Genomic DNA, 15,952 nt, shown 5'->3' with positions numbered 1-15,952 from the left:
CTTAGACATGAACCCTATAAAACACCATTTGAGAGCTTTATCACTTTGTCAGTATTATTTGGCTCCTGTGGCCAAATAGATTTTTTCCTGCATTTATTTTACCATTTATTTTTGCCTCTGCCTGAAGTTAGTTCTTGCCACTCAGACTATCAATATGAGATGATAACAAGGACCTGTCCAGGGTGTACCCCTGCCTCCCACCTGAAAAAGAGCTGGGATAGGCTCCAGCAGATCCCGTGACCCTGGTTAAGGAATAAGCGGGTATAGAAAATGGATGGATGATAACAGGGATTTATAGTTATTCATACCGCTGACCCTTTCAAAAATCACTGCTGTAACTTCCTGGCAAATGAGTCAGCTTTATGTGCATAGGAATAAATGGTTTAGAGCTGCCTTTTTATGATGATTATTATTGTTGTTGTCTTATGGTAAGGTAAATAAATAAATGGAAAACAATATGTTGATATAAACTATAGAAGTGGCTATGTAATATAATCTTGCTGCACATGCAGTAGGCTAAGTGCAAAGGACATAGTAGCAATTAAATCTGATCACAAAAAGTACTCGTGTCAATATTTAAAAAGCATTGCAGATTCAGAAACTACAATCCCATAATGCCTTGCAACCTTGGCAGCATTTCTTGTCGACGTGGGAAGGGAGGGCTTCGGACACAAACAAATGTCCACGGGTTTGGTGTCGGTGTTCGGTTCAGAAAACCGTGACATGTCAGGTGGATTTGTTAGATAGCTCCATGACATTTGAATCATGTGGCTCAAACCCGAAGAGATTCTGCTGAAAAACGCGTTTAAATTGTGGGTCACCGAGAAGGATAATGAGTATTTCGTCCTGCAGAGGAGGCGAGGGTACGGAGAAGGAGGTGGCGGTTTGACAGGTAACGTTAGCGGTTGTGTTTTCACCTCCTCGCGTGTTTGGGACAGTTGCTGCAAAACACACAAACCAAAACATGCTGGTAATGAGTCCCCTCGCCATACGGCTGCTTAGCTGTCGTGCTGTTTGCCGTGTGCAGGGCGGGTGCTGCTGTACAGTCCACCCGGACTACAGTAAAATACCTTGCAACAGGTTTTAAGCTCAGTGTCAGTACAACATGGGAGTCAGGTACTGAGCGGCTGGTTTTTAGGGCTGACTCGCCTTTCTGTAAGACTGAAAGTCAACACGTTGGCTCCTGTGGTCTGTTTACTGTTTGTTACAAGTCGGACAAGGAGGTCTGTCTGTCCAATGCACAGTTGACCTCATTTCCTCCTGTGCTTGGGGTACAGGGTATGCACAGGCCTGAAAACTCGGATCCCTTCACACTTAAGTCACAGTTCACCAGCTGACAATGCCATGTGTTGTGCATGTATTATTGTAGGACCATACTGAGCTCATCAGTCCATCTTAAAAAGGATTTTGTAAATATTTACTGTTTGTTGTTGTGCCCCAGGACAGTTCTGTCAGTTCCTACTTTATCCCAGAGGCTGGAAATAAAACCCTTGAATGTGTAATGTCACTTCAATGCCAGGAAGTGCAGCTCCCTGGATAATAAATCTGTCAGTGACTTTCAGTGGTCCTTGATGCTTTACTTGGGTTGTCAATATAGTATATCGAATAGCTTTGCTAAAATTAAACAAACTGTATTGTTTCTGCAGGCTGCAACTCAGTTTTTTGAACTTGGTTAATCATTATTTTAAATTGATTAGTCAACATAAATATTTGAGAAAATAGAAAAACAGAACCCAGTATAATGCCTTTAAAATCCTTGGTTTGTCCAACAAACAGTCTAAAATCCTACTTCATTGAAAATAGAGTGAAAATAGGCACTATATACTCATATTTGACTAGCCATTTATCCTTGTTAAATAATTTTAAAGATTTGTCAAAAAAAATGTCAAGTGGTTTCTCAGCTAATCATCAGTCCTGCCTCAGATCTTGTGTAACAGCTTTGATGTCTAGCTCTGAAAATGTGAGTATGCAGGATAGATGACAAAAAATATGTATGGTGTCACTCGCCAGCGATAATATATAATATTATTTTGGTGGTGCACCACTCTTTATGTATTATTATGATGCATGATGAACTGTTTAAATTTCACTGATCTTATTTTTATTGCTTGTGCTGAAAAAGAAACACCTTAAAAATATATACCCTCTGGTCCTCACTACTAACTGCAACCCTGTCAGTTTAGGATCGACACAGCCTGTTGTGTAAACCTAAGGACGTGATATTTTTTACTAAGTCGGATATTTGAAACACATTGTCACCTGACAGTGTTAAAGTAGTGCTTATAATACCACCAATGATTGTATCCTACAGTTTCTAACTACATGTCGCTGAGACAGCTGTAAGGTAATTAATAGATAATTAATGCTAATTAATGGTGTTCTAGCAGAGGGCATAATGACCCATGGCCTGTCTGGCTGGTTTAATGATAGTGCAGGTTAAATACTACCTGATGATACACTGCATCAGGCACTTGAAGCCCCATCTTGTGCAAGTGCTTTATATATCTGAGGAGTCTTTTATTTATTTAAGCCTGTCTTCAGCGGTATGACGTTGTTTTACACATAAATGTGTAAAACCATGTCTGATCCTGTTGAAGGTTTTACTGTTCAGAAGCTCACCAGCAGAACATGTGGGGAGCTGATCCATGTTCATCTGGGTGGCCAGTGTGATGGTGATGCAGTGCATGAGAAAGTTGATTCCCCTCCACCTTGTTAATTATTCATGGAGGGCATGTAAGAGGGAAGTTGTTAAGGTACCAGGTTTAGCTTATTTTAGCTTTTCGGGTCCAACATGGACCTGAGAGATCATTTACACTGTCAGTAAAAAGAGGCAGTCCATCATCCAAGTCTAAACAAATGACTGATTAGAGGCTCTTACAAAGAGGTGACTGATATGTCAACAGTAGTTAACACTATCTGATGTTGTAAATGATCATTTACAGCAGTTAAAGCTACACATTTATTATAAGATAAACAATTAGGCCTTTAATCGAAGGTTGTTAAATGTGATATATGTCTAATTTTTCAGAGGTGTCACATGTCTGAAGGTCATGTGTTACAGTATTGGTTAAAATTGTCAATGCACTGTATGTTACAGGCCTCCTTGTGGGAACTCTTGACACTGTGTTGGACTCAACATCCAAAGTTGCTCCCTACCGCATTCTTCACCACACACCAGACTCACAAATTTACTGGTCAATAGCATGTGGTATGTCACTGGCAAATGTTTTATTAGTACTGTCAATTGTTAAATGCATATTAAATCAAATTTAGAAATTGCATTCTGACACAGGTTTTTGTAATATTTCTCACTTTTAATGTTGCGTCAGGCGTCACCAAAGAGGAGATTGTGCACCACTGGGAATGGCTGCAGCAGAACATCATGAGGACGCTCTCTGTTTTTGACTCCAGCGAAGACATCACCAGCTTTGTACAGGGCAAGATTAGAGTAAGTCCAATATGAACATCCATATTTAACTTGGGACTCTAACATGATAAATATTTATCTATGTGGGAAAATGTATTCTTTAGCGGAAGTTTAATTAATATAGTATATATGGAAATGGCCTTTACTGCAATTAATTTACTTTTTTTGGCCACTTGTGGGCAGCATAACAAACTCTAAACACAGCATTGACATTTTATGACCTTATAAAATTGATATGGCCAGTGTGTTTGCAAACACTTACCTATTTACATATGATGTAGACACAGAGCGACATTATGAACTATTTGGAGCCTTGTGTCTGGTCAACCAGTGAATACTTCCAATATTCACTCTTAGCTCCTTTTACTCTTTAGGAGTCTATATGGCTCTCTAGTGGCTAAATGCTCCACTATGCACCAACACTGGGTGCTGACTAAGATGTGTGCAGTGAGTTGATCATTGCTTTTTGGCTAAAAAAACAAAAGAATTGCACCATCTGGAAAAAGAAAAAAAACAGATGAGAGTGTGAGGGTCAACCAGAGCAGTAATTCAGGAGCCATAAAACCAAAACAATGAGCTGAAAGAGGCCAGAAAGCTGCATATAACTGAGGAGTACCATATAGTCAGTTGATCATTAATACTCCCCAAGAGCAACATCTCTAATACTACACACTGTCATTTTTTTTATTGATGATATAAAAGTGTTGATTAGAACAGCTTTAAGGCAGACAGTAACCCTTTGCATTAAGCATCTATGTATGTTAGGGTCTCATTGCCGAGGAAGGGAAGACATCCCTGGTGCTGGAGGACGATCCTGAGAAGTTCCGAGAAGCACTTCTGAGGTTCGAGAAGTGGTTTAATCTGCCACCAGAGGAAAAGCTGGTCACCTATTACTCATGCAGCTACTGGAAAGGCAAAGTGCCCTGCCAGGGCTGGCTCTACCTTAGCACAAACTTTCTGTGCTTCTATTCATACCTGCTGGGAGCTGAGGGTAAGCCATTTCTGCTGCCATTCATCTTTCTTTATAATGTTGATTGGTGGTTTGGCAGCCACCATAGTGGGCTTTTAAGGCCTTAAAAGAATATCATTTAAAATAGTTTTTCATTTTAAAACAACTCTCAGTAGTGACAGCTAGCATAATTATGAAAAAAACCATTATAGCAGACCTCACAGTGGAAGCCAACTTGAAAATCAGTGTGGCTAATGAACAACTCATGATGCCCAGTGACACTTTTAGAATTTCACAGTATAAAAAATTATAGTTTTGTTTTTAGGAGTTCTTTATAATGGCAAGTGTGGTATTACTGCAATGCATTTCTTCTTTTAATTAAAGAAGAATTAGAAACTGGGCTTTAATGGATAACAAGAAAACAATTGCACAACAATGTCTGTGAACAGTGATCTGTGACCCCTGATTTCATATTCCTTTATTGTGATGAATCTGCAGTGAAACTGGTCATCTCCTGGGATGAGATCTGGAGGTTGGAGAAAACCTCTAATGTTATTCTGACTGAGAGCATCCATGTCTTGGCTAATGGGGAGGATCATTACTTCTCCATGCTGCTGCACCTAAATGAAACCTTTGTCATCATGGAACAGCTGGCTGACTACTCCATCAAGCGCCTTTTTGATAAAGAGGGCTTCCAGAGAGAGCCAGCACTCTCTGACCCCCTACAAATTACTAAGAGGTACTGTCTGTCTGCTATGCTGCACAGGTTTTCCTGATCCTGTTAGTGCTGGCTGTCAACTTGAAAGGCTAGAGTAAACATAAGGTCTGACTGCAGAAGGTTTTGTGTTTTTTTTTTTTTTTTTACCCTTTTTGGACTGACAGGTAGTTCATACGAGACAATACAAGCGTCCGCTATTTTAAAATTAGCTTAGAAGTTAAATGTATAAATGCATTATTTAATACTATAATGATACAACAGGACAATTTAGATACTGATCTTGGAAATTTACCTGTAATAAACATCAAACACATGCACTGTTAGGCACTGACATTATATAATATTCCATTACCCAAATGACTGACAAGGTGGCAATCAAGAGCACAAAAAAATTAGATTATTATGAGACTCTGTGTGTCACGTGTGAGTGTGAGACTGCAAAATGGTGTTCCATCAAACTTATGTGACGTTTTGCTTTATTTCCTCCATAGGGGTCTAGAAGCTCATGCAAAGAGTGAGCAATTCCGGACGTTTTTCAGGCTTCCCAAAGAGGAAAACCTGCTAGAAGTGCACGAGTGTTTCCTTTGGGTTCCCTTCAGCCATTTTAACACACTTGGCAAGATCTGTCTGTCTGAGAACTACCTGTGTTTTGCCAGTCAGGATGGAAGCCAATGCCATATCATTATTCCAATGCGAGAGGTAAAGTCAAACAAGGCCAGTGTGACTGGATCAATAGAAAACACAGCGTCCCCCTGTATACTGATGAACCACAGAAAACTCGAGAACTGACTGTGGTCTACCAATGTTGCCTGTTTCCAGGTTGTTAATGTTGAGAAACCAGACTCCAGCAGCAGGGCTTTGACAGTGTGCGTACGTGGCAAGAGAGCTTTGCGTTTCTCAGAGGTGCGGGACTACCAGCGACTTGCCAACACAATCCGGAGCAGGTGTGGGATTAGTGCCAGCCCTCAGCACTCTGCTTCATCAGAGGTAGTATGTTTTAACTTGTGACATTTCACTTACATACATTCTGCAGTTCAGTGGTTTCTGGCAGTGAACAATTGTATGTCTACATTACTAAGGCCATACGAGGGGAATGTCAGTCACTCATCAACCATTTCGAGGACAATCCAGAGGATGTAACACTGATGGTGGGACAGAAAGACAGCAGCAAGGCTGTAAGCACCGAGGCCCTAATGACTGTTTTCCACCCCCAGGATGTTGAAAACCTTGACCCCAAAATGGTGAATATCAGAGATCTGCTCCAATAAATACCAGCATTTTTTTTGGAAAACCACCACATAGTTTTACAAAATTTGACTGGATTAAATGAATGTAATTGTACCATACACTCCTATGCTCTGTAGGTTGTATGTCCATGTGTCTAATTAATTCAGTAGTAGATGCAAATAAAAAAGAAGCGTGCATGTGTTTAGAAATAGAGCAGATGTGACGGTGTTTCAGAGCATTAAGAATAACACTGTAGTGTGTGTTTCACAGCTTAAAGAAAAGATGAAGGAGCAGTCTTGGAACATCCATTTCTCTGAATATGGACGTGGCACAAGTATGTTCTTTACCAGGAAGACACGAGACCTGATTGTTCGTGGCGTCCCTGAGGCCTTGAGGGGAGAACTGTGGATGCTCTTTTCAGGTTTTTATACATCAATTTAAATGCTCAACATACATCTTTGCTAAAACGCATTTAGTGTGGAATCATTGCAGCGTTTGTATTTGGACTGACTGTGCTTTGGCTGTAGGAGCTGTGAATGACATGGCAACTCACCCTGGCTATTACACTGAGCTGGTCGAACAGTCTCTGGGCACAAGCACTCTGGCTACAGATGAGATTGAAAGAGACCTGCACCGCTCTCTGCCAGAGCACCCTGCCTTTCAGAGTGACACAGGAATCTCAGCTCTACGCAGAGTACTTACCGCCTATGCGTACAGGAACCCAAAAATCGGATACTGCCAGGTGTTTTGATTTCTTTAGTTCTGAATGTCAAATTTTAGAGGCTCTGGTTAAAATGCATAGGCAGTGATTTGCCAGTTACTGCTTTCAGAGGTTTCTTAATCATAAAAGAACCAATGAGGATGATGAAAAAATTTAAAAATTTACCAGAAAGTATATTTGCACATGTAATCCTACTGTCCTCCTTCATTTCCATTGATAACTTATGTGACATTATCGTTTGTTGGTTTGTGACACTGAGAAGTGCAGGAGCCCTGAAAAGTAGACATTGTTTAAAAAAACAGGCCAAGTACCTTGAAAAAATAATTTTGGAATACAGACAATTTCATAAATGTAAAACCACTGAACATACCTTGAAGAAAAAAAAGAAAAATGTCCTTGATAGACACTTATATCGTGATACTGGTTCTTCTATTCAGTTAGTCTTATGCTTACAATTGATTTTTGAAAGTATGTTTGTTTGTTTGTTTTGTTTTTTTTGCCCAGGCCATGAACATCCTCACCTCAGTTCTCCTGCTCTATGCAAAAGAAGAGGAGGCTTTCTGGCTCTTAGTAGCCGTCTGTGAGCGGATGTTGCCAGATTACTTTAACCGTCGAATTATTGGTGAGGTGTGAAGCAGAAAAGATGCCATTCTAATACTGTTTCTGCTGGATGGAGGGAAATACACTATGAAATATTTCAGAAATTAACCTGTTCCTTCAACTGTTTCTACAGGTGCTTTGGTTGACCAGGCAGTATTTGAGGATCTGATCCGAGAGCACCTCCCCCAGCTGGTGGAGCACATGACCGACTTGAGTTTCTTCTCATCAGTGTCTTTGTCCTGGTTTCTCACGCTCTTCATCAGTGTCCTGCCCATAGAAAGCGCAGTGAATGTGGTGGACTGTTTCTTCTATGATGGCATTAAAGCCATCCTGCAGCTCGGCCTGGCTGTGCTGGACTACAACATGGAAGCTTTGATTGGCTGCCATGACGATGCAGAGGCAGTCACCATACTCAACAAGTGTGTATGATTACAAACAAAGCAGGATTGATGTATTGTAAATGTTATTACAATGTAAATCTATGTCTCCCTTTCCCTGATGGTATCATTTCAGATTCTTTGACAGTGTGACAAACAGAGACAGCCCATTGCCTCCAACGGTGCAGCAGGCTTCAGTGGGCAATAATGATAAAGCATCCGACTTCAATGTTGACATAAGTCAGCTGATCCGAGAGGCCTATGAGGTATTGCAAGACATTGTGATGTCATTGTTAGTCAGTAATGTGTTTGCTTAACAGCTTTATTTACTCATTTGTTTCTTAATAGAAATATGGAGCTATTCGCTCAGAAGATGTTGAGAGGTCACGGAAAAGAAACAAACTGTATGTGATCCAGACACTGGAGGATACAACAAAGCAAAATGTTGTAAGTGGCCATGAACTTCAGAATAATAAGTGTATTTGCACCGTTACTATGGCATTAAGGATTGAATTAAAGTTTGTTTTCAGATGCGGGTGGTGTCCCAGGAAGTCAGATTCAGTGCTTTACAGCTTGATGAGCTTTACTACTTGTTCAAAGTGAGTCAAAAACAACAAAAGCATCTTCTTCATACAAACAGAAAATAATAGTCAAATAATTTTTTCATTTGACTATTATTTTCATGTCATTACTTTTTTTTTCAGAGACAGCATTTCCTGAGCTGCTACTGGACAATGCAGAGTCCAGCTCTGCTCCATCATGATCCGAGTCTGGCCTATTTGGAGCAGTACCAGTTAGGTTTCCAGCAGTTCAGTGTGCTCTTCTCTCTGCTGGAGCCCTGGGCTTTCTGCACCCCCAAGAGCACCCTTTCCCTCTGGGTCTTCCGCCTAATAGATGAGAACCAGGACGGCCTCATCAACTTTAAAGAGTTCTGTTATGCCCTTGGTATGTTCACTTGTTCTCTGGTCTCCACTAAAGCAGCTGTTAATCTCTGTATCCTCACTGCTATAACTTCATATTGCTTCTCCTGCAGACACTTTGTACGGTGGATCATTTACAAATAAGCTGAAATTCCTCTTCAAGCTGCACCTGCCACCAGGTGAGCCACTGACAATAGCTAGCTAGAACCAGCACAAGCAAGTTTACATTTAATATATAAACTAACGAATTGCTTAACATTTCTCAAGACATCTCTAACCCCTAACCCACTGCTACCTCTGCTGTGTTGTTTGTAAACTACAAAACAGAGCTGACACAGCTGACACATATCTTTGACAACCAGCCCAGTTCTGTTGGAGGTCTCTTCCATTAAAAGGAGTTTTTCCTCTTGACAGTTGCCAAGTGCTTGCTCATAAGGGATGTATTGGTTTTCTGTGTGAAGTGGCTTGAGATAGATTTTATTGTGATTTGGTGCTAAACAAATACAGCAAATGGAATTGAATTGAATGAAACACTTCTACAGTGATGTTAGACTCCTGCAGATTCAACATTCAACTGCAGACCATCTTTTCATACAGGATTAATTACAGTCTCCACATTCTCCCTAAGACCATCACATGACAGCAGCCTAAAGTGTGAAACAAGTCAGATAGTGTGACATTGGTCTGTTGTTCGCTGGGCTTGAAAATGTATGACTTGTCGTTTCATTAATGAAACTGTCATTGGATGTGTGACTTTTGTCTGCATGGTGTGGCAGTGCCCGCGTGAAGGCTGGGGTAAGAATAGTCTGAGCTGGGTGAAAAGACTTTGCCATGGCAACAATGGGGCTATGGAGCTCTAAGGGCATTTTGCATTGGACTAGTTTGACCTTAAAGAGAATCTATGATGAGGCAGAGTTGCTCTAATTACAGCTGATGGCTTAGAGGTAGATGAGTACTGAGTCACCGTTTGTGATGTGGCAGGCCAGTGAAGGTCAAGCAGTTCAATGTCTCACAGAAAGTGCCCACTGCGTCAGCACCAAGGACAGGTCCCATCCAGGCACCTATAGAGACCAACTTCCAGTGTCCCCCCTGAAAAAATAAACGACTTTTGCTGATATCAGAGTTGAACAGTCCTGCACCCTCATTGACTTAGTGGGAGCCCACATCAGTGTCTGTGAGCGGGTGCAGGGAGGAACTGGAACTGGGCCAAACACTCCGTTGATCAAGAAATTGAAATCATGTGCTATTCAGAGCTGAGAGATTGCAGGTTTTTCAGTCAAAGAACTCAATAGAGCAGCTGGAATCACTTATCAGCTGTACTTAGAGAGGAGAGACTAATCAATGACATACTGACAGGTTGTAGAGACAACAGTATATTTTGTTATAAGTTAAAGGTACAGGTCTGCTAAAGCCTGCAGGGTTTTGCAAACTGCACACAGCAACAGAAAATCACATCCTGAGTATTTTACAGATACTGAAAAGTTTACAGATAGTACTGTTAACATTAGAGATTGTACTATTAACATTTCTAAGTCTAGATCATGGCAGTACACGCTAAATAAACAGTTTTATTTCACTGTATCTTGTGTGTAAGTTGAAATCTATTTTCTCTTCTGATCGTTAGTTATTGTGTGACTGTAATGTGATGAAAGGTCATATTTTGATGTATTGTTGGTAAAAGGCAAGGACTGAATTTGACAGAAATCCTTTCGGGCACATGAAAGTGCTAAACCTCATATTCATGTGCTTGAGTCTGTTTCTTGCAGTTGAGCAAAGTTCACCATAGTCAGTTTAGATGGGATGGCATTAGACTATATCTAATACACTGATGGCTCTAAGTATATGTGCATCAATGTTTTCTTCAAATTATTTCACTACTTTTATCATATGTGATCAATCCTGTCTCTTTATCTTTCCTCTCAGTGCACTCACAGACAGTATCTTCTAGCTTTCACAGGTAGTCCTTTGCACTTAAAGGAGCAAAGAATCCAGCACTTTATTCCTGTGACTGAGGACTCTTCTCACTTGTGTAGACTCACTGGTCAGCCTCTTTACTTTCTTTTCCCTTAAGACTCAAATTTCGCTTTTCCCTCTTTACACCTAATCTCTGTGGTTATTCTGTCTTGATGCTTTAATGCATGTATTGTTCTTGAAGCATTTTCCTATGTAGTTCGTTTTCATGTCTTTTATACTGTATGCTTTAGCATTTGATCTCCCAGAAGATGGTGTGATAAGGAAAAGCCCTGAAAGAGGTAATAGTACACCACAGCTTATTTTGTTTATTATTCCAAAGCTACAACAAAACTGCAAATGTGTTTGGTTTGTGTGTAATGGACAGGTAAAGGAAAAGTGGATCTGCAGGCCTACCTGAAACAATGGCAAAATGAAATACTGAAGAAAGAGGAAACCATCAAGGACCTACCCCGTATTAATCAAGTAACTGAATCTACTTTGTGTTTATTGACTGAAGAGACAAACTGCTTTTAGATTTTCATGATAAAATAACCAATGTGACGTGTCTTATTATCTGGTAATTGCTAGCTGTTTTTTGTTTTTTTTGTTTTTTTTTTTTATGTCAGGCTCAGTTCATCCACTTCTCCAAGACGCTGTACAACATTTTTCACGGCGATCCAGAGGAGGAGTCCCTTTACAGAGCCGTGGCCCACGTGACCAGCCTCCTCCTGAGGATGGAGGAAGTGGGACGGAGGCTGCAGGAGCCGAGCAGCCCACCTGAGTCCTCAAAGCCTGCCAACACCTCTGCTGTGGAGGAGTCTTCAACTGAAGAAGCTTCTACCACCCCGGAGAGCTGTGACACCTCCAGCTCCCACAACAGTCAGGATGCAGCAGCTGAACTCTCAGAGACAGAGTGGTCCTTTTCGTTTGAGCAGGTCCTAGCTTCTCTGCTCAACGAGCCAGCCATCGTCAGCTTCTTTGAGAGGCCTGTTGATATTCAGACTAAAGTTGGACACGCTAAGGTTGCCCAACTGAAGCTAAAAGCAAATAAGTGAAGAGATTCATAAATGAATTGATACTTCTGATTCAATCCTAGGAGTCACCTTGAATTTCTTTCTTCATGTTGAAAGGGCAGTGGGTTTAGACGTGGCAGCACGGACGAGTACTGTTGAAGTTGTATCATAAATAAGGAGGAGATGTCAAATTTTCAAATCTGGGATGCTGTGTGCGTGTGTGTGTGAGAGAGAGAGAGAGACTTGGATGTTCACACAGGTGATTGGAAACAAATGAGGCATGGCATCTTTAAGACAATGTAAACATTGTTACAACAGCCCACTGACAAGATCCTCAGTGCATTTTTGTAACCCTCGTTGCAGACGTACTGCAGACTCATTCCTCAAACCTGATTATGCATTTTCAGCCTCACGATGAAAATTATTCTCACATAGCTTCACTTTCTTCAGATTCGAAGTGTACTTTAATTTTTTTTTTTTTTTTGCTGGAACACTGTCCTCTCTATTTAGAAACATTACAGATTGTCCTTCCTCTGTCTCTGATATCATGCTGCAAAACACCTCCATAGCAAACAACTGAGACAAGGTGACCGTCTAAGAGGATTTTCCTTCTGAATATATCGGTAGAAATTGTCTTTCAGATTACTAATCAGTGCTGTAAAGTCAAACATCCTGTAAATGTTAGTGTGTTATGTGACTACAGTGTCTCCTGGCGAGTGTATCCTGTAAACGTCAGTTTATTGTGAGAAACACCAGCTTTTTCACTTGATACGGGCACAGAATAAACCATAGTACAGTAAGTCAGTACAAATATTGTTGTCTCTGGAAGCCATAAACTAATTTCAGAGATTTTCTGAGCAAGGATGTCAGAAAGGTCTTAGAGCAAGATTCAATTTTGATTGCAATAATATACGAGGTAGACACACCATAAGAGAGAATGCTGTTCTGCCACAGCACACTCATCTGTCTTGTTCCTCCAGAGGCAACACATGCAGTCACAATACTAAAACATGACATAAAGTATGTCATAGTGGAAACTACCATCTGTAAGGCTAAAAGAAAATTCCACTGTGCTGCTGCAGGTAAATCTCGTGCCTCCTCTGAAATATTATAGGAAATGTGCTGTATGTCATCTTCGCAGTGCTATAACGTGACGTACTGTCTGCTTATTGTCTGTCTTACTGTACAGTTAGGATGTTGTGTCCTAGTATAAGTGAAGCATTTTCTACACAACCGTCAGCTTAATTATTGTTTGATTATTGTATTTATGAGGTGTCTGTTGAAAATTTAAGATATGAGCTAGTGGACTGTTGTAGACACTTAAACCTTTGTTTTACCAAATCTCAGGGTGCAATTTGTTTAAAAGAAAAGGAAGATAAGGGATATTTTTTAGACCTGGGACATATATAAAGTATATAAATGAGTTACATATAGTCTACATCTTGTCTGTAACAATAGGGTAATATAGAGCATGTGTAGCATGGCTACAGAATGTGCCACGTTTGCAACTACTATTGCTTGCTACAGAAACTCAGATTTGACCTACAGTATTTCAGTTCTTGTTTTCTAATCTGTGTATTTTCTGCTTCTCCTTCTTTTGTTTATGCTTTTGTCTCAGTCAAAGATTTACACAGTTGACTGAGATTCACAAGCTGTAGATACATGACTGTATCTCGGCCAGATCTTGGAGGCGTTAAAGTGTAAAATGTTATGATGGCTTCAGCTGCAGCTTTTTATCTCCAGGGGCCAAATTTGCAAATTTACAGAGCTTTATATATGCTTGTGTAGGGAAAAGTGTGTTAGAAGCTTCGTAAGTGCAATTCTTTTTATCCTATACTTATTTTTGTTTGTTTGCTAGGAATGTTTTGGCATTATTTTCTTAATGAAGTAATTATTTTTCCACTTCAGAGTTTAGGACCAATCTGTAGTGTATGTTGTCTAACTGCAGGATTTATCGCCATAGATTGTTAGTTGTTAATGCTTATTTCAGCTCTCATTTGAACTGAAAATCACCATCATTGTTTACATGACCAATGTAATAGGAAAAATCTAAATCCCCCTTTCCTGTCACTTCTTAAATCCATAGCTCAGTCAGTGACGTCAGTATGAACAACAGGAGATGCTCAACCAATTTCTTTAAAACTATCTACTCAGACCCTGAGAGTCTGAGGCTTTTTCAGTACACGTCCTCTCCCGCAGTTTCATGCTGCATTCATAACATCCCCAAACTTCAAGAAATAATTTTCAAATGCAAATTACAACCTCTTAATCACTGTGTTATAACGTTTCTGCTAGTTAATGCATGCTTGGTCTGTTTGTGGTGATTTGATAATATATTAAAAATGAAAGATGATGCAACAAAGAAAATTTTATTTTCAAAATATACCAACAGTGGTAAAGATGAAGCTTTTGATGCTCAGTATTTACACTGTTTCTTCAGGCGTAGTTTTGGGAAAATGCCATAAAGATGGTTTATTTTTTAGCCCAGGGTAGCAGTTCATAGTTTTATCTTAATTTGGAAATAATAGAAATGACTTTGTAGGAACAGAAGAAGGAAAACCAGCGTGTGGGAAATCTTCAGCCTCCTGATATGGGGTCAGAACTGCCAGCATCAGTGTATACACTAGATATGGATCATGTTCTAGCTGCTGTATTAGCATGTTCTTATGTGTGCAAATGTAGCCTGCTGCTTTTCGAAGTCTCGAGCTTTTGATTGAAAGCTTGTATTGCAGAATTGATAAGACACAAATATTTGTTTACTTGCTTGATTATGTTTTTTTTTTTTTCCATACAAATGCACCACAATAAAGAGTGAGGATACAGTAAATAACTAGCCTTGTTCTTGCTTGTTGGAGGATATTTCCTTGGTTTTACTGCATGATGAAAAAATAGTCTCTGTCATGGCTGGATTGAATCGTCTATGTTCTGACTTTTTTGTTGGAAATTGAAAGTCATGAAAAATAATAACAGCAAATTATGAAAGTCTCCCTGAAAAATGTCATTTTTAAAGCATCTCAACATTGTGCAAGAATGTGTTCATAAACTGAACTATTTGACAAAATGTAAATTTGACTTGAAGAATTCCATGCAAATCCATCCACTGGACTACAACTGACCTGCTGGTTGAGATGAAGTTGGTATGAAGAAACCATCAATCTTTATGCAAAATGTACCGGCAATCCATCTAAGAGCTGCTGAAATATTTGGACCAAAATGGTGGCCCGGCTGACGTTCCCATCTAAAAACTGTATGTGTTTATATCTTTGACAACAATGTAGGCAAGGCAAAAATGGCTCAGTATGTACTGTATTGTATTGTGTCTGTCGTGAGCTGGGACCCAAACTTTACCCACAGGTCTGTTCACCTTGTAACAGCAGCTGACCCTAAAACAAAAGGCAGTAAATGTACCCTGTTCAGATCTGGGCCTACAAAATCCTTGAAAGGTTCCACCTCATGTGATGCCTCAGTGAGTGTGACGATATGATGGAAAATACATTAGGGTTGTGGTTGTGATCAAAATGTTTCATTAAAGGAAGATTAGACCTTTTTAAAAACCTTTAATAACATTACTGTGGTTTATAATAAACGGTCATTATACACTACAGTGATGTTATTCATTAGGTTCTGGCTTCTTCCATCACATGCAAACACTTCAATTTAAGATTTTGCCGCATGCAAATGACTTATAAGACATTCAGGCTGAACAAAATGGATAATGGTGTTGCTATATGCTAAATATGCTAAATGCTAAAATCTTTGTTATCCTACATGCTATATTTTGGCTCTTACCACTCACTGGTGACACAGTAGCAACAGAAATAACTTAGGATTAATCGGCCTACGGTACGTTATCATTAACAGTAAAATGTCCCTATGTTGACTTGTCCTAAAGCAAGCACCCTGTCTGATTTACAAGCAGCAATGGGATTCCGTGACGGATGGTGTCTGCATATCAGTCAAACTATTCTTGCTCAGATATTTGGTTGCATACAGTTGGAACCCAGGGTTCATAACCTTTACCCTTGTCACCTGTTCTCAGCCTCATCC

The 15,952-nt window shown here is 40.0% G+C and overlaps 1 protein-coding gene across 2 annotated transcripts; it reads left to right on the top strand.

The window, feature by feature from the left end:
* The first annotated feature begins 765 nt into the window (after positions 1 to 765).
* Positions 766 to 14,752, top strand: tbc1d8b (TBC1 domain family member 8B). 2 transcript variants are annotated; one of them, XM_026328145.1, is made up of 21 exons: positions 766 to 892; positions 3,098 to 3,208; positions 3,330 to 3,448; positions 4,193 to 4,418; positions 4,875 to 5,115; positions 5,586 to 5,793; positions 5,914 to 6,081; positions 6,174 to 6,335; positions 6,592 to 6,742; positions 6,849 to 7,063; positions 7,547 to 7,664; positions 7,776 to 8,061; positions 8,156 to 8,285; positions 8,368 to 8,466; positions 8,550 to 8,618; positions 8,724 to 8,964; positions 9,053 to 9,118; positions 10,888 to 10,980; positions 11,144 to 11,191; positions 11,278 to 11,375; positions 11,519 to 14,752. In XM_026328145.1, exons 1-21 carry the CDS (start codon positions 766 to 768, stop codon positions 11,945 to 11,947), a joined length of 3,405 nt encoding a protein of 1,134 aa, XP_026183930.1. In that variant the 3' UTR covers positions 11,948 to 14,752. The 2 variants fall into 2 exon arrangements, with proteins under 2 accessions (XP_026183930.1, XP_026183931.1); XM_026328146.2 differs by lacking the exon at positions 10,888 to 10,980 and having other exon boundaries at positions 11,519 to 14,751.
* Positions 14,753 to 15,952: the final 1,200 nt, after the last annotated feature.

This window comes from Mastacembelus armatus, chromosome 14 (assembly GCF_900324485.2).
Source record: "Mastacembelus armatus chromosome 14, fMasArm1.2, whole genome shotgun sequence".
Classification (NCBI taxonomy): Eukaryota; Metazoa; Chordata; class Actinopteri; order Synbranchiformes; family Mastacembelidae; genus Mastacembelus; species Mastacembelus armatus.
The sequence above is the reverse complement of the archived record's forward strand: the minus strand, read 5'-3'. Positions and strand labels throughout refer to the sequence as shown.